The following is a 23,529-nucleotide window of genomic DNA, read 5'->3' on the forward strand; positions in this document are numbered from 1 at the left end:
AGGGCGTTTGACCGTCGTATTGTGTTCACACGGCACATTGCGTTGTGCAACAGCCGGTGTGACAACGGCGTGTAGGATCTGGTTCACCCCTTTTACGACGGTGTCAAAAACGTCGACGCCACAACGGCGTTTGCTGTTCACACACACATTTTAACAACGTTCTCAAATAAAAGACGTCGTGACAACGGCTTATTTCGTCCAGTGTAAACACCAGATATGTAATGTTTGGAAAATGGTATGAATAACGCCGCAGATGTACCAAGGCATAACATGAGCAGACACTAGCTTTCAGACGTGTATTTAGTGTCCATAGTAACCAACATCGCCAAAATTATACTACAACGCAGAACTGTAATGAAACATAAGTCGTCGTGCCGCGTCCTGTTCGATATGCGACTCATAGCGACGTATACAGCGCGTGTAAAATACATTGTTTATTTACACGAAATTCGAACACGCGCTGCGCGACGACAACCGCGCTTTAGTGTTTTACGCGAAGTGTGCGATCGTTCAGTGCAAACGCAGTTAAAAACCTCTAACCCCGTCTCTCCCTCAAACGCAAACACATTCGTCTAGCACGCAATAATTATTGGAATAAAGCAGTAAAATGTGTAGCTGAATTTAAAATGATATGTCATGTTTGTCACAGTTTCATTATTAAAAGTTCGTACCTGTCCATCGGAATGCCGAAAATAAAATAAAAAAATGGGACCAACTGATGGTTTGTTCGTGAGTTCAAAATATCAAGAAATATCAAAATTGTAATTTTACGCTGGTTTTTATGGTGAGAATACTTATTCACAAATATGTGTCTGTCAAATAGGGGGATGGTCGCCTATTACTGGCTTAATGTCAATGTGTAGATACGTGCATGGAGGTATAAGACAGACTGACATATGTTTTAAACAAGTCAAACTGTCATTCGATAAACCTATGCGTTCAGAAGTTAAATAGTTTTAAACACAATTTAACCAAAAACGGACATTTTCAACCCATTTTCGATACCGTTAGCAACCACAAAAAAAATGCATCATTCTGTTAAAAAGCTGGCAAAATAAGCTTTCACGTGGTATATAACATGACAAAATTAACGTATTTGTTAGTAGTGTAATTTATTGTTTAAAATTCCTATAAATCATAGTGCGGCGCCACCTTAAGCAGACTTCTGAGTCAGCATTCATATGTACTCCAAAATCCCTGATGGACTACAGTTTGTTATCGTCCATCCAATGTGATACGGGAATGTATACATCATACACAATACGGTAGGCAAACATGTATCATATGAATATCTGACGGGTTGGGCAACCTTCCTGGAGTTGCAGAAATAAAATAAAAAATCAGTCCAATAATAGCTACGGAAATCTTCATTAGAATATCTGGAACGTCGTATGTAGTAATCACGGTTCCAGAGATTCTAATGAACATTTTCGTAGCTATTATTCGACCGATTTATGGCATACATTAATTACCATTACTTAGGTGTGTTTTCATTATTGAATTTGTTGCAATGACATCGTGCTGACAGTAATTTGATCACTCCAAACCATCAAGTGACATTATATATGTATGAAAATACCCTTGAGCAACATGTCAAAATATATAAATATCGTTATAATGCTGGGCCGGTATGTGGTTGGTATTTCCAGCGGTGATTGTTTCAATTATGTGTATACATGTGACTGTAGTCGTGCACCTTTTCTTTTTTTTTATCTCTGGAAGGAAAACTTGTTATTATAGCTAAAAATTGTATGTACCTTTCGTGTTAACAATCAGTGAGAAAATATATACTACTGTAAACCTACAAGTATGACATTATCTTTATTGGTATGGGAAGATCTAGTGCGTAATTTGTATAGGAAAATGGCCGCCCAGATCTCGTTGAGAACGAAAGAGTCACGAGACTTGTTTTTGCCTTTCAAATAGAGTTCAATTTCTTCCGCCATCGCGTCCACTGTCGTGAACGCGATGACGGAAGAATGAAACATTGTCTGTCTCAACAAAATCGTGGCGGCCATTTATTTCTAAGGTCTACAGTATACACGTATACAGTATAACGCATAAATTCTTTAACACCATGCAGCATGTTATTGTCCATTACTGCTACGTAGCGGGATAGATCTTGGCAGATTGCCAGATCGGTGGCAGAGCATGGGGTGTTATTTGCCGTTTATTCACAGAGGCGGTGGCACGAAATTTTGCATGGAGGGACAAGATCTGCTCATCACCCCTCGCGCCAAAGGCGCGAGCTTACTAGGGGGATCCAGGGGCATACTCCCCCTTGAAAATGTTGAAATCTAGCCCCTCTGATACGCTATTTCCTGCATTTTGAGGGGCAAATTTTGCTGACACAAAGGGTTTCCCCTTCCTGTGCCGCAATTGATTCACAAAATGCTAACCCCGAAGAACATCAGCAGCATTGCAGAATTCCAAACAAAGTACTCTCGGTGCAACAAACGTATTCCCTTCATTTTTTCATAAACATTTATAAGTTTCACTATTCAGCGTGAAACGAGAGGATTCGATTGACTGACTCTAAACATTGGAACGTTTTCAAATGAACTTCTTGCGCTTTGTGCTCGTTGATAGGCTGGTTTGAATTAACTGCCATCGACATTTATATATCATAATATCAATATTTAGTTATAAAGATGAATGGAATGCCTTTGCTGTGCCAAGAGTATATTATTAGTATTGGAATCCAGCCATGCATAACCGTTCATTCTTCTCAAGCTGATGCCTGTATGTTATGAATAATGTGAATTAGAAATAGAAGTCTTCACAGGGTGTGTGTATGTCGAATTGAGTATACCACATGGCGTGCCGTGGCCTGTGCCCAACGCGAGCAAAGTGTGCCTTTGTCGTCGCCGTTTGCGGCTGTTATGCTTTCCATTTGATTAATCGCGCGTCACTCGAACCGTCCACGAAAGTTTTTCAACCGGTGGATTCTGGCATTGTCAGTCGGCAGTTAGACGGGGATAAGTACGATGCAGTCACTGACAGTGCTAGCAACATTTCTCAAGAGGATGGATCACGAGGGAACCGATCCGGCATTGGGATAGAATCAACTGTCAGTTACAACAAATCGAGTAATCCGTCAGAAGGAAAAAATGGTTAGTTACTCGTATCACAAATACGTTTATCACTATAACCCTAGTTTTGTCATTTTTAGCACAAAATCGGCTGCAAATAACCCATTGGTTAATTGATACATCTATCGAGCTCTGTTCAGTCTAATTGTCTTACCATCCAATAAAGTGTCAGAAAACCTATTTCACTCAAATTTAGCCCAATATATGCGAGACGCTAACAAAATAGATCGATCGGTTCATATTGTATGTCCTTCACTGTTACTGTTATTCACTCACAACCATATACAACGCGATAGTAATTCCTGTTGTGGGCCATGACATATTTAATACGCGAAAGGTTTATAAATGTATTTAGGAAAATTCGGGTAAGGGAATTTAAGCAATCCAATAGTTTAGTTAATTCTGAAAATGCACTCGTACGAAACGAGAAACGTATGATGTGACGGAGGATTTCGGGACATAACATGTAATTAGGGTCGTGGGGTCGTCATTGCGGTCTATAAATGTCCCACGTGTATATTATCAGGATTGTGAGCAGGGAAATTAATCACTAATGCAACTATTTATCTCTGGTGGCAGCTTGCCTTAATATAATTACCAAGTCATGTATATATTTCAAGGTAAGCGATATTTGATGCATATAACCGAAAAGACAATCAACATGAGTATCAATCCTCTCGGTTTTCGACGCAGCTTTTTCGAACTTCCTTCTATTTTTTTTACTTTCGCCGGTTTCCTCAAAGTGTGTTGCGTTACTACGTTCGAGTACTAATACTTCATCATTTGACGCGATCTGTGTTAATAGAACTAATGTTACCGCCGTTGCCATGTGTACTATGTGGTTCTTACAGATTTGTTTCCATGGTGACAATGCCGCCAATCGATTGGCGGCATCACAATAAAAACGAGATCATCCGAGTATATGTATCGTCGGGCCAAACTTTGTATCAGCTCGTTCGCGTGGAACGCCCTCTATCAATCTTTCTTATTGAAAGCCGATGTCGGCTGAGCTTTCAGGTCGCAAGTGTGCATCACATCTAACTGCGTCTGACTATCTCGCAACCAATCAGTACCGGTGTTACAGGCCACTTTCTACTAAGGTATACTCTAATTGGTTGACGAGTCCCGTAACAACATTTGCATAGGTAGTTGGTCAAGTGCAGTAAAAAGCGATGTACATAGAATTTTAAACATATATATTTTGACCTTCACCTTATCACAGTGTAGCATATTATTATAATAGACACAAGTTCTGCTATTCCACGTAGATTTTTGGGTTGCAAACCCTTGTCAGTTTCGTATCCAGAGTTATTTAAATATATTAAATGTATATAAGTATATAACACCAACGTAAAATGTCGCTTTATTGTTTTCAAGCATTTTTATTTTTTTTCTTAAAACCTTCAAAAGAGGGTCGGCAAGGGAGATTTTCGTAAGCTGTAATCAATTGTTTTTATTTTCGTAATAATGTAATTTAAATAAATAAATAATGTACGTAAATTTGTAGACATGGACAACCTGTAAAATGTAATCAGCTATTTTATTCGTCAGTAAATTGTACAAAGATCTTATTTTTTGTAAGCGTATAAAGCATTTTCAATTCAAGTACGAAATTTCCAATTTAGATTCTTGAACGCAAATTGCCAAGTATGTTATAAAAATATAAAATGTAATTAGGAATTTGCTTTATCTATAAAGTGTAAAAAAAATATTTTGCTACTGTAATTGGAAATTTTCTTTTTTATTTCCTGTAAAAACGTAAAATGGATTTTTTAGTTCCTGTTTAATACCTGTACCAGATACCCCCTTGCCCCCTTCTCAAATGATTCAGATGGTGAATGGGTTACGCTCGTAGTGTATATAAACGTATAACATCAATAGGCGTCACCGACCGTAGATACTGAAAAAGACTCAAATAATTTGTAATTAATATATTCTTTTGTATATTCACAGATTTGAACTGTGATGTGCATCTGGCATCTAATGGTAGTCTACCATTTATCGCTCTGGCCAGTTCACCCGGATCTGGGAACACCTGGGTGAGGTATCTCCTGGAACAAGCAACGGGAATTTATACTGGATCTGTTTATCATGATAAAAAATTGGAACGGGGTGGTACGTGTCATCTGATCACACAAAGTAGACGTCGGTTATGGGTAATAGCGATCGCAGGGAGAGCGACTTGTGACTATATAGATGACGTCTGTAGATACACTGTATATATAGCGGGAAATATGGAAGGAATCTAAATACTTTAAAGCTGAGGCAGTCATCACCTGCGCATGCGACAGACGATCATAGCGTGTCGTTGATTACAAACAAGCGTCTACCCATGAGTCTTTGCGTTTTTAGTGTGGTTATCATCGTCGCTTGGTTCTCAATTCCCGCGCGTGCGCAGGTGACGACTCCTCCGCTTTAATAGTTTGAAAGTATGCACTTTCATGGACGGTGCTATTTTGTTTGTTGTTACACGAATTATGCAATGAAATAGTAGCAAAATATCTTCAGGAATGTTTTTAATGATAAGCCACCTGTTTTCAGACAACGAGTAGTCCGTAGTTTATTGTAAAACACTAAATTTTGGCGTCAAGTCAGGCACAGCGTCATTTTGAATTCCGCTTAACTCGCGAGCGAACTAATAACTCTTGACACCTGTTATATCCTGGCCTTATTATGTATACAGCGCCCTCAATAGGCTAGTCTACAAATATACCCATGATGCATTGTTCTTCTCATCATGGCTGCCTACATGAAATAAATACTGTCCAGGTTAGTTAATCACAATCAAGCCATCCTGTCTTCTATATAATATTGGTGAACATATAACATGGTGGCAGCAGTAAACTGATATGTTAAGACTCTCAACAATATATTATTAACGATTTTGAAGTCAAACAACTGTCAATTTGGAAGCCATAAAGATGACGCTACAAGCTCCATTGCCAGCACCTCAGATGGACTGGTAAGCACCCGATATAGTGATAGCCTTTGCTCGATTCCGACAAAAATGCGAATTAACATTCAAAAGTGCACTGAAGGATGCCACTGATGAAGAAAAGGCTAGCTATCTATTGTTATGGACAGGAGAGAAAGGCCTTGATATGTACAACAGCTGGAATTTTGATGATGCAGATGACAGGAAGAAGCCTAACAAAATTTTGGAAAAATTTGTGCAGCATCTTGAACCCAAGTCTAACCACCGCATACATAGGTACCAGTTTCAGGACATGAGACAAGAACCAGAAGAAACAGTGGACAACTTCATGTCAAAATTAAAGAAAGTTGCAGGCAAATGCAAATTCGAATCTGACAAAGAAATGGAAGAAAGGTTAGTAGATCAACTAATATGGGGTTCATGTCATCCAGATGTTCAAAAGAAATTGATTGGGCGAGATGAGAAGCTTACACTCAAAGATGCGATAGATGTACCCCGCAGTTTTGAGGCAACAAACAAACAAATGCGATTGCTTGCAAGTAACCAGGACTATTCCTCACCAAATAAATCTGTGAATACAATCAAAAAGTATAGCAAGCCACAAAGCTACAAGCCACAACAACAGACAAAAATATGTAACAATTGTGGGAAAACGCATGATATTTCTGCACGAAAAAATTGTCCTGCGTATGGATCTCAGTGTCACAAGTGTGGAAAAATGAACCACTGGCAATCAGTATGCAAATCATCAAAGAAAATACAAAATCGTCCACCAACACAACGCCGTAATAGACAGCAGATACATGATATGGGGTACAACACAGATATGACAGAAGAAGAAACCCTGACAATAGGAACTATTCATGCAGATGACAACCGGGAGGAAGTGTATACAATACTGCAAATTGAACTGACACAGAAAATAAACCTGAAATGCAAAGTTGACACAGGCGCCCAAAGCAATGTACTCCCATTGCGTCTATTTCGTATTATCTTTCCAGATGAAATGGATAGTAAAGGCAACCCCAAACCAAACGCATTACAAGGAACAAACATGATTCTATCAGCATATGGAGGATCACAAATCAAACAGTTGGGAACAATAACAATCCCTTGTCAACACAGTGGAAGTGTGACAGATGCAACATGTCCTACCATTCTAGGCCTAAAAGCATGCAGAGCACTTAACATTATTTCATTACATTGAGCTATAGAAAGTAAACATACAACAAATGCAGCAAAACAAACTGCACATCAAACGGAACAGAAGAGCCTCAACTACATTGATAGCGACATACCTCTAAAAGATCGTCCACCGATACGAGACAAGGAACATCTACTACAGATGTATCCAGACTGCTTCGATGATGTAGTCGAATGTTTTGAAAAGTATACCTACCACATCACTTTAGACCCAAAAGTACCACCTGTAGTACATGCAGCTCGTCGAATACCAATAGAGCTCAGAGACAGACTCAAAACAGAACTAACTGAGATGGAAAACAAAAATATAATTACCAAAGTTAACCAACCTACTGATTGGGTCAACTCGCTTGTCATTCAAGAGAAAGAAAATGGCAGATTACGACTGTGCTTGGATCCCAAAGACTTGAACACTGCAATCAAGCGGGAACACCACCCTACACCAACACTTGAAGAAATCACACATAAGCTGACTGGTGCAAAATTGTTCAGTAAACTTGATGCTCGGAACGGGTATTGGAATGTTAAACTAGATGAAGAGTCATCAGTACTAACAACATTCAATACAACATTTGGTCGGTACAGATTCCTACGAATGCCATTTGGACTCCGCATGAGTCAAGACGTTTTCCAGTTCAAAGTTGACGAAGCATATCGCAACTGCAAAGGAGCCATAGGCATAGCAGATGACATACAAGTATACGGTTCAAATGAAACAGACCATGACTTACATCTACATGAAGCTATGGAAGACACCAGACGGGCAGGCATAAAATTAAACAGAGATAACTGTCACATAAAAAGCAGAGAATGCAATTTCTATGGTATGCTATACACCGCTGAAGGAGTTAAACCAAGTCCAGACAAAGTCAGAGCCATAGAAATGATGCAGCCCCCAAATGACAAGAAAGAACTACGAACATTTCTTGGTCTTGTAACATACATGGGTCCATTCATACCCAAGCTGTCAGACCACACAGCATCACTGAGAGAACTCATCAAAGACAACTCAGAATTCGTTTGGACGCCAACACACACAAAGAGTTTCAACAAAATAAAGAGCCTTATCAGCGCCGAGACAACACTCGCATACTATAACCAAAAGAAACCAGTCATTCTTGAAGTTGACGCTTCATCCAAGGGCATAGGAGCAGTGCTACTACAAGACAACAGACCAATCGCCTTTGCATCTAAAGCACTGACACCAGCCGAAACCGATACGCAAATATCGAACGCGAACTACTTGCTGTAGTATATGGATGTGAAAAGTTTCACAACTATCTATACGGGCCACCCTTCTGTGTCAAGAGTGATCACCATCCAATTGAGCAGATTCACAGGAAAACTTAACCAAATCACCACCACAACTACAGCGAATGTTACTACGCTTACAACCATATGATTTTGACATCAGATATAAACCCGGAAAACAAATGCTTCTGGCTGATGCACTATCGCGTTTGTCACCCCAGGAAACAATTGAAATCCCAGATATGGAAGTGAAGATTCACCACCTGGTAAGCATCACACCAGTAAAGCTATCAATGATCCGAGAAGAAACAAGCAAAGACCCAACCCTTCAGTTGTTGATACAACAAATCATACAAGGTTGGCCAGACAGCATCAAGAAAGTACAATCAGTTCTACGACCATACTGGTCAGTACGTGACGACATATCCATTGAGGATGGCACAGTTCTGACAGATAGCAGAATACTCATTCCCACAGCATTGAGAGATGACATCTTACAACAAATACACAAAGGTCATCTTGGAATGGAGAAATGCAAACTGAGAGCAAAATCCAGCGTCTACTGGCCAGGTATCTACAAGGACATAGACAATCTTGTTGCAAATTGCACCTCGTGTCAGAAATTTCACAACTCGCAGCAGAAAGAGCCAATAATTCCTACAGAAGCCCCACCAAGGCCATGGCACACTGTTGGAGCTGATTTATTCTACACCAATAACACTTGGTATCTCATTATCGCAGACTATTACTCAAAATTCCCATTCATACGAAAACTAGAAGACCTTCGAGCAAGTACAATAATCCGACTAACTAAGGTATTATTTGCAGAACAAGGCATACCAGAATCCTTTATCTGTGACAACGGTTCATAATTCACGTCAAGAGACTTTAGAAATCTAGCTAATCAGTATGGTTTTGAAATTATAACCTCTTCACCATACTACCCAAAGGGCCATGGATTCATTGAGCGCCACATCCAAACAGTGGAGAAAATACTCAACAAATGTAAAGAGTCGGAAGATGATCCAAACTTAGCTTTATTATCAATACGCACTACACCACTAAAATCCAACGTACCCTCACCTGCAGAATTACTGAATGGCAGAATCTACAAAACTACATTACCAAATAAAATCCATCCACCACGAAATCAGGAAGATATACGCCACTATCTCACCTCACAACAAGAAATACAAACCCACCACTACAATCAGCATGCCAGACAACTGCCTGAGCTGTTCGTCGGACAACAAGTTCTTGTCCAGAGTCCCATCAATAAAACATGGTCTCCAGCAAAGATAATAAACACAGCTAACACAGCAAGGTCATATGAGGTAGAGACAGAGACGGGAAGCCACATACGCCCACAGCAGTCAAATGTTCACCTGACGCCTAAGAAACAAATATCAACACCATTAGACTGTAAACAAGCATTGCTTGCAGATAAAACCACTCAACAGTCAATGCCTAATAAATCTAAATCAACAAGATCTAGGAGTAATATACAGATGCCATCACGATTCAAAGACTTTGTTTCTAAATAATGTTCGAACTGAACCTTGTTAACTTTTACAGTTTCACTTGAGTGTTATTATTAATTAGTTACTTCTTCAAGTTCATTGAATTCATTGTTAAAATTGTGATTACTAAGTCGAATTCAACCATATTAAGGACATGTATTACCATATCGTCGAGTTGAACTTTTCAATATTTTCAAATACCATTGATATTAACATTCTTCAGAGATATCTTCGATACATTGTAAGAACTATTTGAATGATACTTTTGCTTAAAACAAGAAGGGATGTTATATCCTGGCCTTATTATGTATACAGCGCCCTCAATAGGCTAGTCTACAAATATACCCATGATGCATTGTTCTTCTCATCATGGCTGCCTACATGAAATAAATACTGTCCAGGTTAGTTAATCACAATCAAGCCATCCTGTCTTCTATATAATATTGGTGAACATATAACAACACCCGCAGCTGTGCTCGCCATTAGACCTTAGAAATTGCCGCTGAAATCTCGTTGCTAGCGAGAGTGCCACGAGACTTGTTTCTTCCAAACAAATATTTCGTACCGTGTAAAAAAACGAATATTTGATCACATGTCTCCAAATCAATATATAAGTGACACTTTTAAAACAAAATATTGTTATTACCACATATATATAACAAACTATTTAAATGCGCATGCGCTGTGATTAAACTGTACGTACCAATCAATTCAAAATACTCATTATTAAATCAATATATTATTAAATCAGTATTCATAAATGTAGTTCTACATAAAATATCCACACGCATTAAATATGCTCAAATATTACTCCCAATCTATAATTTCATGCAGGTTTCTTGGGAGAGATGTTGGACAGAAAAACAGGCAGAACAATCGTGATTAAGACGCACATCCGACGTCGGACAAGGGGTACTGACTCGTTCACCTCTGCCATCGTGTTAATTCGGAACCCATTCCGAGCTATAATCAGTCATTATAATTTCAAAGAATCATCAGGTCATCAGGGTATTGCAGATTGGAACATCACCATGGAAACCAGCGAACGTAAGTACAACACAATGACACACTTCCTCATTATTATACCGAATAAAGAGAGAATCAGAAAAAATGTTTTTACATATTGCGTCTGTATTTAAATCAACATTAAAGCGCGGTGGTCGTCGCGCAGCGCGTGTTCGAATTTCATGTAAATGAACAATGTATTTCACACGTACGTCGCTATGAGTCCTATATCGAACAGGACGCGGCACGACGACCGCCGCCCTTTAAATATAATAAGTATAGTAAAAATATCATTCCAATTTTAGTACATTCCAATCTGTCGAATTATTTTAGCGTGAATAAAGTAGACAGAGGGTATAATATCATCGATAACATAATATCATACATTCAGTGAATTCAGACCATTTTGTAATTGGTTTATTTTATAAATATATTTGATTTCAACAATTGTACTCGGTGAGAAAGGATGAACCAAATTTATGATGTAATGTTTAATTAAATCACATTTTAAGAGATGTACTTAAAAAGAAACGTATTATTGTCGTAACTTAATGAATGCCGTTATTACTTTATTTCAGCTGGAATTAATTTTCGCCGAAAAGACTTTTTGGGTGTTTTGTATGAAATGTATGTATGAAATGTATGATTTTTGGCGTGTTGAATGTCAAATATAGCTAAACATTAATTCCAAGCGAATATGAAGTATTTTACAGCATTAGAAAAACTAATTATACATATGTTTTTGCGTCGCGATCTTAACCTAGAGTAATAATTGTTTTACTGTGGGCCAAGATAATTCAAATCTCATTCAATTTTACAAAATCGGCGCCAAATCAAAACCGTTCCATGATTCTGCAAAAAAAATAACTCTGTCACTACACGTTATGTTCCAGATTGGCACAATTCTTCCCAGAACTCACTGATATGGTGGAGAGATGTGACAAAGTTCTGGCTGAAGTACTACGGAAAGCCGATACTGGTGGTCCATTATGAAGACCTTGTGAATGATACCATAAGTGAGGTAACCCGGATGTTGGACTTTTTGCACGTACCACAGAAGGAACGACGAATGGACTGTGTGAGGCGGAACCTGGAGGGAAAGTTTCATCGCCATTCCAACGTGGACGAAAAGCTTCAGTTTGCAGCGTTCACGCCTGAAATGCGACGGGAAATCACAAATGTCACTGATTGGGCTTCACGCTTACTTGTAAGGAAGGGCTTCAAACCAATACACGGTCTAGAAGAACTGGAACTCAGGCCCTAAACTATCCAGGAGACTTTGGACCTAAAGAAAACTGAGTTAAATATGTTTATACTGGCAATGATGAATCGTGTGCCATATATAGGAATGAATCTTCGCTAGCCAAGGTCTAAGTTTATTCGACCAAGCCTCTAAACAGACCTTGGCAGAACGACCATCAAATACGTGTGTGTGTATGCGTATTCTAACAGCGCCCATTAGTCAGTTGCGCCTAATCATTGTCCAATCAGTTTGCGTGTTACAAATCCCTCTTTGGCGTTTCATTTTAAACAAAATGGCGGCGCCCATGAATCGTAATATTTGTGATGAAAAAAAAAATGCGAAAGTTTTCGGTGTTGGTGTCTTCTAGCCTCACCAGGTACAGTTTTGTGTGGGAAGGATGTCTTCATAGCGACAAAAAAACAGGAAGTGGGATTTTGTTTTATAATTTGGTACGTCCAAGCTGATTGGGCGCCTTGTTACGCAATTAGCATATGCGATCCGGACGATGCAATGAGCACTAATTCAATTGTTTCGTGACGGGGGGGGGGGGGTGACGTCCCGAACTCGATCAATTTTGTTGATGTATAATTCTCGAGGAAGTTACTTAACAGAAGAACGGTATCTCCGTAGGACACAAAGAAAACAAAATGCTTGTATTATTATCAAAATGCATGTTATGTTCTGAATAATGTTGTAATTGTATATAAAATTTATATCCATTCATACGACAGATGAAGCACTATTAAGATTAAAGGAAAGGTCAATGTTGCGAATTTTTATAGTTGCCTAATATTATGTGTATGTGCTGTTAATTAAAATGTATTTGTTGTTGAAAATTGTGTGTGTGTCAAATCTAAGAGTTTTAATACATGCCTCCCAAAGGCTACGTACATCGCTATTGTTCTAAATAAAAACGCCCTCATGCGGCTATGACTGACAATTTAAGTGTAGCGCCTTATTTTGATTCTAATTTAGAGGTTCCCCGTAGTCCTTGACGCCTATTCAAGACCGTATGGTTTATTGTGGCTAGCGTGATGGGGTAAACTTTGTTTCGACAATGAGGTGTTATAACAGTTCAAATATTCTCCAATACTCAGTTTAACTATCGAAAACAACTATTTTTTTATTTAAACAAAAAGCATGTATTTAAACTCTTAGAATTTGACACACACACAATTTTCAACAAAAACAAATACATTTTAATTAACAGCACATACATATAATATTAGGCAACTATAAAAATTCGCAACATTGACCTTCCCTTTAAACTGTGATATCCAGAAATAACTGCCATGAATCAGGAAACAACCCCACTTCCAAGATTTTCATTAGTTTCTTGTGACGCAAGTTCAGAACAAAGTAAGGCCATGGTCAATTTCAAGGCATAACGATGTGAATCGACTTTACTACAAAATAAGATGAGACAGGAATGACTTCTTTTGTTATGCAGTAACTCAAGTTTCTTGTAGTTGTAGAGAATTTAATTGGTTCGGTTTGGTTTGGTTTGGTTTGGTTTTACCTTTTAAATTACCAGAATCAGTTACTTGAGTTTTAAAAGGTGTTGATTATTATTTCCTCAGTTTGATCAAAAAAAAAAGTTATATTTATTTGAATACAGCTAAAAAAATACACAATATTAAAGAGTAAATCATTTTTTCAAAATATATGGTGGATCCTTGATGTAAAATATTAGCAGCGCCACCTAACATGTTCGTAGTGGCGCTATCGCCACAACTTTAATAATCCTACAGCGCCGTAACACCAACTCGAATAGTTGTATGTTATTATTACTTGGGGTCTATTAAATTCATGATGTCATCTGAAGTACAATTTACTAGTAACTTAAGGGGCATTAATCGTCGCGAAGTGCGTACATGTATTTGAATTTGGCGTAGCATCTCTCACCCAATCACCCTCAGTTATTCATTGAAAGAATGCACACAGAATAGAAGAGGTTTTATTTTTAGTTTATTCCTGATTAATGGTGAATGTCCAGTTATGTTGTGTTTTACGGGTATTTAGTTTCAATAGTGTTTACTGTTTAAGAAGTATGTCTGAAAACATGCCCATGACGTTCGAAGCAAATGACAAAGCAAAGTGTGTTTGCAATTATTTTGTTTATCGATTGTATTTAGAGCGCCACAGGCGACCTCGTGCAGCGCGTGTTCGAATCTCATGTAAAATATGTATTTTACACGTGGTCCAGGCTTTTAATAGCTTAATTAGACGAATTAATTTAAAGCATCTTTGTAACTGTACTCATTTGAAAAGACAGTGGAAATTGAATTGAAATTACCCATGAGCACTTGGTGCAATATCTGTGATTGAGAGTTTTTTTTTTGTCTGTTTCTTTGTTTATTTATTCCCTTGCTCTTTTTCATTCAGTGTTTTTACCGATTATTTTTTATAAATAATCTGTGAAATCTGTGAAGATCGTGAAAGATAAACCATGCGGTATCTGCATATCGCAATAATCCAGCCATGTTTAGTTCCATCAAGCTGGTGCATGGATCGTGTGTTAATTATACCTATAATATGTAGCCCAATGTATTGGTGGTGGCGTTCGATGCTGATGTGCCGAGGCCCATGCTCAAAACGAGCCACGCTTTTAGTTGCTGTGGTAATTTGCGGCATACTGTGCGGTACAAATTTAATTAGACACGTATCACATATCTTGTTTGCTGAACGTCTAACACAGGAGAACGATGGTCTTGCTAACGCCCACGTGAACGTAGATGACCAGCAACACGTAGACACGAACAGTGTTCGCATAGACACCCGTGAAGTGGAGATCAGCACCCTGTTGCCACCCGTGGTTTCAAGCAGTGAACCATTTACGGAGAGTTTTGATGAGGGTGAACCGATTGGGAACCGATTCGACATCGAGACGGGATCAGCAGACATCGGGAGCAAATTACCAGCAGGTAATATACAAACGCAGCACCCTGCACGATATTATTAAATGTGTCACCAGTTTGTAGATTTTTAACTCCGACATGTTTCATGACGATTTTCCACACGCGGCCTGTCGCATAATCCCTGCTAACAACACACTGTTGGCTGTTGTTCTGTTTTTAATATCAGAACGGTACAGCCGGTGATCTTTATTCGGCTTAACATGAATTATATTAAATTGTACCATTGTTGTGGTCAGTTTGAATTCGGGAAATTCAACGTATTCAAAGGCAATAAACGTAAGCGCACACCACAGATTTTTCAGTGTTCATGACCATTCGCCCTTGCCGATAGACTGATACACTCTATAACATGCAACTGGAAATTACACCTTATCCCATGAGTTTAATTTACCAGCACATTGCGACCGTGACTATATGAGAGGCGTAGTTCCGGCTGAGCCATATAATAAGCAAAACGAAAATATGAAGTCGTCGTTTCTCTAGTTATTTTTCAAAAGCGATAAATTCAGTTGAAAATAATGCATTCGTGCAACTTCCAATACTACGCTACACCATGGAGGTATTATACACACAGGTATACACAACTCGCGTTGCTAGGTAGCTGTGGTCGTCGCTATGTACATGGGCCATGCATTAGTGGAATGGTAAGTAGTTGAAGGATGTAGTAATTCGTATAACCATGGCAACAAATCACTTTAACTACATTATCAAACATTTCAAAATATATTTTATAATCATTTCTGCTGTTCGGGCACACTTGGTTGTAAAAGCGTGCCGTAATTTTGCGGTATTTTACGGGGTATTTTCATCCTACCATATATAGGAAATGCGAATTCCAAATATGGAATGATTACGCGCGTAAGCGTACTCTAATAATAAAAACAAACATGGCTGCCACCAGGGTTTGGTCGGACTCCACACAAAGAAGTTCGCTGATTCTGTTCTAAACTTTTTGGATTTCGGCATTCCCTTAGGCCAGACTTTTATTATCTCTAGTTTTGCGAACTCGCCGAATAAACAGGAGCCGAAAATGAAATAAAAATAAAATTTTATTTCAGCGTAATTTCTCACGCTCGCCAACTTGTAAGTGCAAAAAATTGCTAAAAAAATATTTTTATCTTCATTTTTTTCCGCCCGCCGCATAACAAACCCAAGTTGCATTTTCGTGGAGGTACCATGATCAAAGTACCGAAGTCTCGCGCAGATGAGAAACAAGGTTATACATGGAATCACATTTTATTTCATTTCTTCTCTCCGATATTTTTATCTTCATTTTTTTCCCGCCCGCCGCATAACAAACCCAAGTTGCATTTTCGTGGAGGTACCATGATCAAAGTACCGAAGTCTCGCGCAGATGAGAAACAAGGTTATACATGGAATCAAATTTTATTTCATTTCTTCTCTCCGATCAATGATCTCACTTACAATTTTTGAGAATCACACAAATATAATGGAAAAAAAGATTTTTTTTACACCCTCCTCAAAAAATTGCCTTATAAATCTTCGAGAAACAAGGAATAAAAAAAGTCTGGAAAAGATGTATAATAATAAGGTTATTACGAGGATACCACAAAGTATGCACTCAGACAGTACGCCGTCGCATCGACCCCCGCTGCGCGTCGGTCTTCGTGCATATTTCGAGGGTATCCTCGTAATAACCTTATATTATATATGCAACACTGAACATTGAAATCTTTCACTAACAAATAAATGCACATATTACTAAAAACTGACTGGAGAGCCCGTATGTAAATGGTGACCAACATTTCCTTGTGAAACCGGCATATTGAAATACATTGTACACTCTTTCACCGTTTACAACATGGAATCATTTGCATTGTGAGCAACATTTTCCCGAATTTTTGCTCATCGAATTGTACCCACCACTTACCCAACACCCTTGAATAATATATCAGGAAACAAAAAAATAATCCAAATAATCCAATAATCACGATCCCAAAATCGATCGAGAAAAGAAGATATACTAAACTAGAAACACCAGTAGAAAATAACAACAAATTTGAATAATGTAGAAAGGAAATCATTTTATTCTTATATTACTCTTTCTCTGTGACCTCAAACAATACTATTATAAAATGAGAAATACACAAACGCAAATATGACAGGAAAATACGATTCAATTAAGAGATCAATATAAAGATTACCATGAATTCAGCATTTGCCAGAGTTATAAAAACGATATAAATATTTTTTAAACGGTAACCGTTACACTATGTCAGCAGGGTTAAATGTGTCTTTGTGTTGCATTTTCATTACGTTTGAGTATGCTGACATTCTTAATAACTCGATTTACATTTTTTTAGTAGCTTATATGTTTTAGTTTCTGTAGGATACTTCATTTCTATTATCGAGATTGTACTTGTATTGCGTTTGTACTTATTTGGAGGGGGGGTCAAATAACCAATGTTAAGCCTCTGTTACCCGCAGTTTGAGAAAAGGGTCATTAACGTACACTGGGGACGAAAAACAAAACGTGAATTACAAAACAGGTAATCGCCATATATATCACGACCAAATATTGCACAAAATGTACTTTAACGTGTTAAAAAGTAATATACGAGGTGGCATGAAAGTTACAACTGTTAATTCCCCTCGTCAGATTAATACTTTTTTCCTGGACGGTTATAAGAAACATAGACGAATATATTCATTTATATACTTTTAGATTTGAACTGCGATATACATCTGGCGCCGAATGGAAGTCTTCCAATTGTGGCTCTCGCCAGTTGTCCAGGATCTGGTAACACGTGGGTGCGATATCTCCTGGAACAAGCAACGGGAATTTATACTGGGTCTGTTTATCATGACAAACGACTGCAGCGGGGTGGTATGTTTTATTAATTTGATACCAATCCATGTTGTTATTTTCTAATTATGATATGTATACCACATGGCCGAAATGATCGGGTCCAACCTTAACCAAGCCCTCTATCGACGAAGCGTTTCTATGACGTAAAATGCTATTATGTGGGTCATTAAAAGCGGTCATATTGTTTTGCTCTAAAGTCGCTCATCAATGAAGAATGTTTCTGAGATATCTAACTATATGATGACAAAAAACTACAAAACAAACACAATTGTCGATTTGAACGATATTAATTTCCCACCTTATACGACATTGTGACGTCACATCATGCAAAAATCGTAGTTTTCATGCTGTTTCATAATTAGTTTATCAAATAAAGAACAAATTACTGTAGATACACACATTCCTGTAGGTACGTGTGTAGCAATCTATACATAATGAAAATAATTACTATATACCCTATCGTTGCGTTAAAATGCAACTCGGACATATGGTAATCATCTTGAACTGACACAGTGCTCTCGTAGTTATAGATAGATGGCGCCCTGCTTGGCTCCCTACAATAAAATGAGTATAAACTGTATAATAGTGTATATTTGACTGGACATTGTACGATGATGGATACACTACATTGTTTGTTGATTGAGGATTATATTACTTGTTAACAAATAACAATAATGAGCAGTGTATGCCATTTTACCTTGGCTTTTTAGTACGTACCAAAAATTAAATTCTGAGTATTCCGATATGCTACAATGTACGAAAATCTGGCATGTATATAAACACGCATTACAGACTCATTCTTACAATAACTATAATATCATCATCCAGGTTTACTCGGGGAAATGGACGAAATGAACTCGGGTAGGACAATCGCTATCAAAACTCACACTCGAACAATGACAAGTGGTACCGAGTTATTCACGTCTGCCATCGTGTTATTTCGGAATCCGTTCCGAGCCGTAATCAGTCATTATAATTTCAAAGAGACACGCGACCATCGTGGGGTAGCTAAGTGGGAGGCCAACATGAACACAAGTCGTCGTAAGTCCTTATCATTCTTTATTCTAGACAGAGATATGTCGACAACTTGAAGGATCGTTTGATTTATACAACATGACATTCATTTCTTCTTCCAGACTGGCACAATTCTTCAAAGAAGACCATGGACTGGTGGAGAGATGTTGCAAAATTCTGGCTCACGTTATATGAAAAGCCGATACTAGTGGTTCATTACGAAGATCTTTTAAACGATACCGTAGGAGAGTTAACCCGGATGTTGGACTTTTTGCACGTACCACAGAAGGAGCGACGAATAGACTGCGTAAGAAATAAACTAGAGGGAGGATTTCATCGCCATTCCAACGTGAATCAAGAGCTTCAGTTTGCCGCCTTCACGCCTGAAATGCGAAGCGAAATCAAGAATTTTACTGACTGGACATCAAGCATATTAACGCAGAGAGGTTACAAACCAATATACCACTTGAACGAATTAGAAGTATGATTTAAAAAACGGGATATTGTCTTAGAAGTGTTATATCAAAATCGTATATCTTCTAGAAGTGTGATATCAACTCGTAAATATGCTATCAAAACAGGATATCATATTGAAGGATTATGAATATGATATCGAAACATGACAGGAGAGTTAGAAATGTGATATGAATATAAGGTATCGTCTAGAAGAATTAGATCGATAATAAAATATCATATCGTCTACGATATTCAAAGTGTAATATCCAAACTAGAAGTGTCGTATGAAACCATTGTTATTTTTAGCTGAACTTCACATGAAGTATCAGTTAGACTGTTTTTTTTAAGAAATAAATGATCATAAATATTCATGATACATCATGTGAATTTATGAATACGAACATCCAATCCAATCTGTCGACAATCTGTCAATTTCTGACAACAGATTCTATTAAGTCATATTTTACCCATAACCTTTTGCTGAAGAATCAAGATGGCGGACTCCATAAACTGATGAAAAGTTGAATATCTAGAGAATTACAAAAAACTGTAATTGCATTTGCCAAGCTCTTTTATCTGGGAGTATTATGCTGTTAGCCTTGACTTTCCCTTTAATAAACACAATACTACTACAAGTAACCTGTAGAATGCTGTGTGGGTAATATTTTTATGTTGATTTTTGTTGCATTTGCAGCAAATAGTTACCAAACAATGAGAAATCTATAGGATTGGATATACCTCTCAGCTGGCTTCACATGCATAGTTCAAGACTGCCTAACCGGTGCTTATACCAGGATTTAGTTGCAGCACTGTGGTCTGTGGTTACAGCTTCATTTTCCGAGTAATCACAAGAAATTGACATTACAATAGAAAATAAAAGACTGGCACTCCCATACAATTAATAGCAAGTGAAATTCCTGGAATTGAAACATAGATTTTGAAGTCACTGGTGTAGGCATTGAATAACTTCAAGTTGGCATAAAGACGAGGTAGTTTATTTAATCAGTGCTGAATTAGAGGTTGAAATTATAATTTAGATCGTTGTCATATAATTTGTTTATTTAAATTTCTCATGAATTCAAATAGAATACACTGGTGAAAGGATGTTTTTGAGGTGTGGTTACATTGTGTATGGAGTGGTAGGGTTGGGTGTCATATATTTTTTTCATTTTCAACTCTCATGAAATCACACAGAATTTCACTTAATTTATTTTCGATGAAAAGTTTTCAAGCATACGGTGTGAATCAAATTTTCACTGTGCTGTGTCAAGTCTCAATAGAGTATGAGGGAAATGGCATTTTCACTGGAATTTATTTTAGCGGAAAAATGTTCACAGTGAAAGGAAGTATTCCACATTATTACATATATACTGCAGTTTATTTTGATTCGTCCCTGAAATCAAAATCGGTACTTCCACACCCCATATGCAAATGAGGTCTGAGAGCGAATAAAGTAGTCCGTTCAAGAGTAGCGTTTTTCGAAACATAGCAGAAATAAACAATATTTAGAAGTACGATACTTTACGTTTGGGTACATGAATATATTTGCCGAGTGAAATGAAATTTGAACAACAGTAATGGTACTTCTAAGCAGTAACTTATTTTGACTAAAACTAATTTGCATATCACCCATGCAATGATGTTTTTGGTATTTTCACGGTCAATATGCAAATGAACATGGTATTGGCGATTCGCTCCACTTGGATTGCCCTTAAAATCACTTTAATTTTGTGTATCTGTGTGTGTGTGTGATTTCTAGTGTTTTCACGTATTAATTTCTTCTGTGATTTGTTTGGCTTGGCCGATTTCGCTCAAACTTAGCAGGTAGGTCACACCTTCACCCTAGTTATCAGGAAATGTATCTCCTACAAATGTTGGATACAACACCTCAGACATAGCTCATTTTGCTCAGCTTGAGTGTGGGCACAAAGTTACTATTGGTAAAATCTGAAAACAAATTCTGACCACCGTTTCCATAGAAACAGCCAACAACTGAATTTTTTAATACCTTCACGCCAAATGTATCACACCCTACATTTCTATGATTAAAAAGCATGGACGTAGCTCATTCTAATCCGCTTGAGTGTGGGCAACAATTTACTGAGATTTTTTTTGGCTTGGCTAATTTTGTTTATAATTGACAGGCAGGTCGTACCGTCACTAATTGGCAAAACAATCCTGGTCCACAGCTACCATGGCAACAGCCAAAAACTGTTTTTTGAATACTTTCGACCCCAAATTTATTACCTCCCACTAGTCTTGTATTCATGCCTTTTATTTTGGCTACGTTGCACACCGGTAAGAGATCACCGACGCCGACATTGTTACACTGTATCAACGTAATCCCGACGCAACTTTGAACTTTAAATGAACTGTAAATGCTGCCTGCAATCTAGAAAATACTATCGGTTGGAAATAATAAATTTAAGGGATTGTTCAGTTACTCTGGCCTGGGGGGGTCGGCAGATTCCATTTTGTCAGCTGTAAATCTCAGTTGACCCACCTCTATCAACAACAAAAAGTGGGCGACCCCCTAACATTATATTTTAAAACATGCTGACCCCCCCCCCCCGAAAAACAAAGAAACATTAACAGTTTTGGCTCTGACATGATTACAAAATGTATGATGTGCATTGAAAATATCGTGGTTTGCCGTAATTTTTAGTGTTTGCATTTAATAGACCAGTCACCTTAGGAGGGGAGGGGAAGCATAAAGCCAAAACAACGACTACAGAAAAGGCTGCAGGAAGTAGGGAAATCTATGCTGCTAAAGATAGTAAATAAAAACAAAGCTGTGGAGTTCTCACTCAATAAACGCCCTTTATATAAGATAGGAAAAGAGGATTTGAATCTAGGCGGTTTGAAAACTAATTTGGATTTAATATATCTTTCATATCTTATAGACCAGGAAAGCTTTACACCTGAAGCACAGTCTGTGCTTATGAAAACAAAGGACACTTTGATTTTTGTATAAATTTGTGTTGGATTTTGGTATTTTACAGAGCAAAATATGCATATTTAAAAGTTAAAAACCAAAAAAACTATTTATTTATATACATGAATCCATTTAACTTTTTTGATTTGCTGAACAAAACTGTCACTGCTCTTTGTACTAATTGCTGTGTTTTTCCGTCTCCAGCTACAATTGGATAAATCCAGTAAATATCTTATACAATGGTGACTTCAGACTTTAAATAAAATAATCTGATATCACATGGACTTGGGATGTGTTCAAAACTTAACTGTATAATTGCATGGGGCTCTGCCGCATTGCATAATCTATTAGTTATTTGTCAACTTCAACCCCAAAATATTTAGCCTATAACATTTTTTGCATCAACAAATTTATAGGCAATATGGGTAATAGTTATTATTAAGAACACATTTGTACGATTAACTTTTTAATCTATTGTTCTGAAATAAAATTTAAAAAAATATATGCATAAGCGCGTGTGTGAATTGTGGAAAACAGGGTGACCCCCCCCCCATTCGCAAAATCAAAAACAGGGTAACCCCCCTACTGATCCACCCCCAGGCCGAAGTAACTGACCAATCCCTAACAACAGCATACGTCCTAGCAATAAAATAAAATGACTTCTAAGGACTGAATGTTTTTTTGCGAACTTTGTATACGGTGCCCGGTTTTAGTTATAAACCGACGTTAGCTTCACGTTCATGTCCTACCATGGCAACAGCCGAAAACATATTGCTAGTTTTTTTTTTAGTGGAGTGGATCGCCAACCGGCTTGTTTTCATTGGCAAAATCGTTCAGCAACATGTTTGGCATATTAGGTGTACATCACATGGACTACTACGATTGAGAGAACTTTATGTATGTTGAATGAGTTTTATAAACCCCGAAGGGCTTTTGGAAGATCCACCCGCAGTAAAATTAGCGATTGCCATGGAGGCGCAATCATCAACATCAAAATCCCAGGAGGTTTCTGCTGGCGACGTTACCCAGTTCCAAATAAAGATCACCAACGCCAAATAAGCAACATTTTAACCGGTAATCAAGATTAATTCAATCCACGGCTAACAAGCAACATCACAAGTCATGCT

General features: G+C 37.8%; 2 protein-coding genes across 3 annotated transcripts; both read left to right on the top strand.

Annotated features, from left to right (window-relative positions):
- The first annotated feature begins 2,815 nt into the window (after positions 1–2,815).
- LOC146729692 (sialate:O-sulfotransferase 1-like) lies at positions 2,816–12,958 on the top strand. Its single transcript, XM_085495062.1, has 4 exons — positions 2,816–3,113; positions 5,046–5,207; positions 10,836–11,048; positions 11,900–12,958. Exons 1-4 carry the CDS (start codon positions 2,816–2,818, stop codon positions 12,268–12,270), a joined length of 1,044 nt encoding a protein of 347 aa, XP_085351188.1. The 3' UTR covers positions 12,271–12,958.
- A 1,844-nt stretch (positions 12,959–14,802) lies between these two features.
- On the top strand, positions 14,803–19,836 carry LOC102804809 (sialate:O-sulfotransferase 1-like). 2 transcript variants are annotated; one of them, XM_085495471.1, is made up of 4 exons: positions 14,803–15,173; positions 17,854–18,015; positions 18,826–19,038; positions 19,134–19,836. In XM_085495471.1, exons 1-4 carry the CDS (start codon positions 14,816–14,818, stop codon positions 19,496–19,498), a joined length of 1,098 nt encoding a protein of 365 aa, XP_085351597.1. In that variant the 5' UTR covers positions 14,803–14,815; the 3' UTR covers positions 19,499–19,836. The 2 variants fall into 2 exon arrangements, with proteins under 2 accessions (XP_085351597.1, XP_085351599.1); XM_085495473.1 differs by lacking the exon at positions 18,826–19,038.
- Positions 19,837–23,529: the final 3,693 nt, after the last annotated feature.

The sequence above is a fragment of the Saccoglossus kowalevskii genome, chromosome 21 (genome assembly GCF_978046115.1).
Source record: "Saccoglossus kowalevskii chromosome 21, keSacKowa6.1, whole genome shotgun sequence".
NCBI classification, from domain to species: domain Eukaryota; kingdom Metazoa; phylum Hemichordata; class Enteropneusta; family Harrimaniidae; genus Saccoglossus; species Saccoglossus kowalevskii.

Coding starts and splice junctions, on each gene's coding strand:
- LOC146729692 (XM_085495062.1), top strand. CDS start 2,816: ATGGCGTGCCGTGGCCTGTGCCCAACGCGAGCAAAGTGTGCCTTTGTC. Junction 3,114..5,045: donor TCCGTCAGAAGGAAAAAATG/GTTAGTTACTCG, acceptor GTATATTCACAG/ATTTGAACTGTGATGTGCAT. Junction 5,208..10,835: donor TAAAAAATTGGAACGGGGTG/GTACGTGTCATC, acceptor AATTTCATGCAG/GTTTCTTGGGAGAGATGTTG.
- LOC102804809 (XM_085495471.1), top strand. CDS start 14,816: ATGCTGATGTGCCGAGGCCCATGCTCAAAACGAGCCACGCTTTTAGTT. Junction 15,174..17,853: donor CGGGAGCAAATTACCAGCAG/GTAATATACAAA, acceptor ATATACTTTTAG/ATTTGAACTGCGATATACAT. Junction 19,039..19,133: donor CAACATGAACACAAGTCGTC/GTAAGTCCTTAT, acceptor TTCTTCTTCCAG/ACTGGCACAATTCTTCAAAG.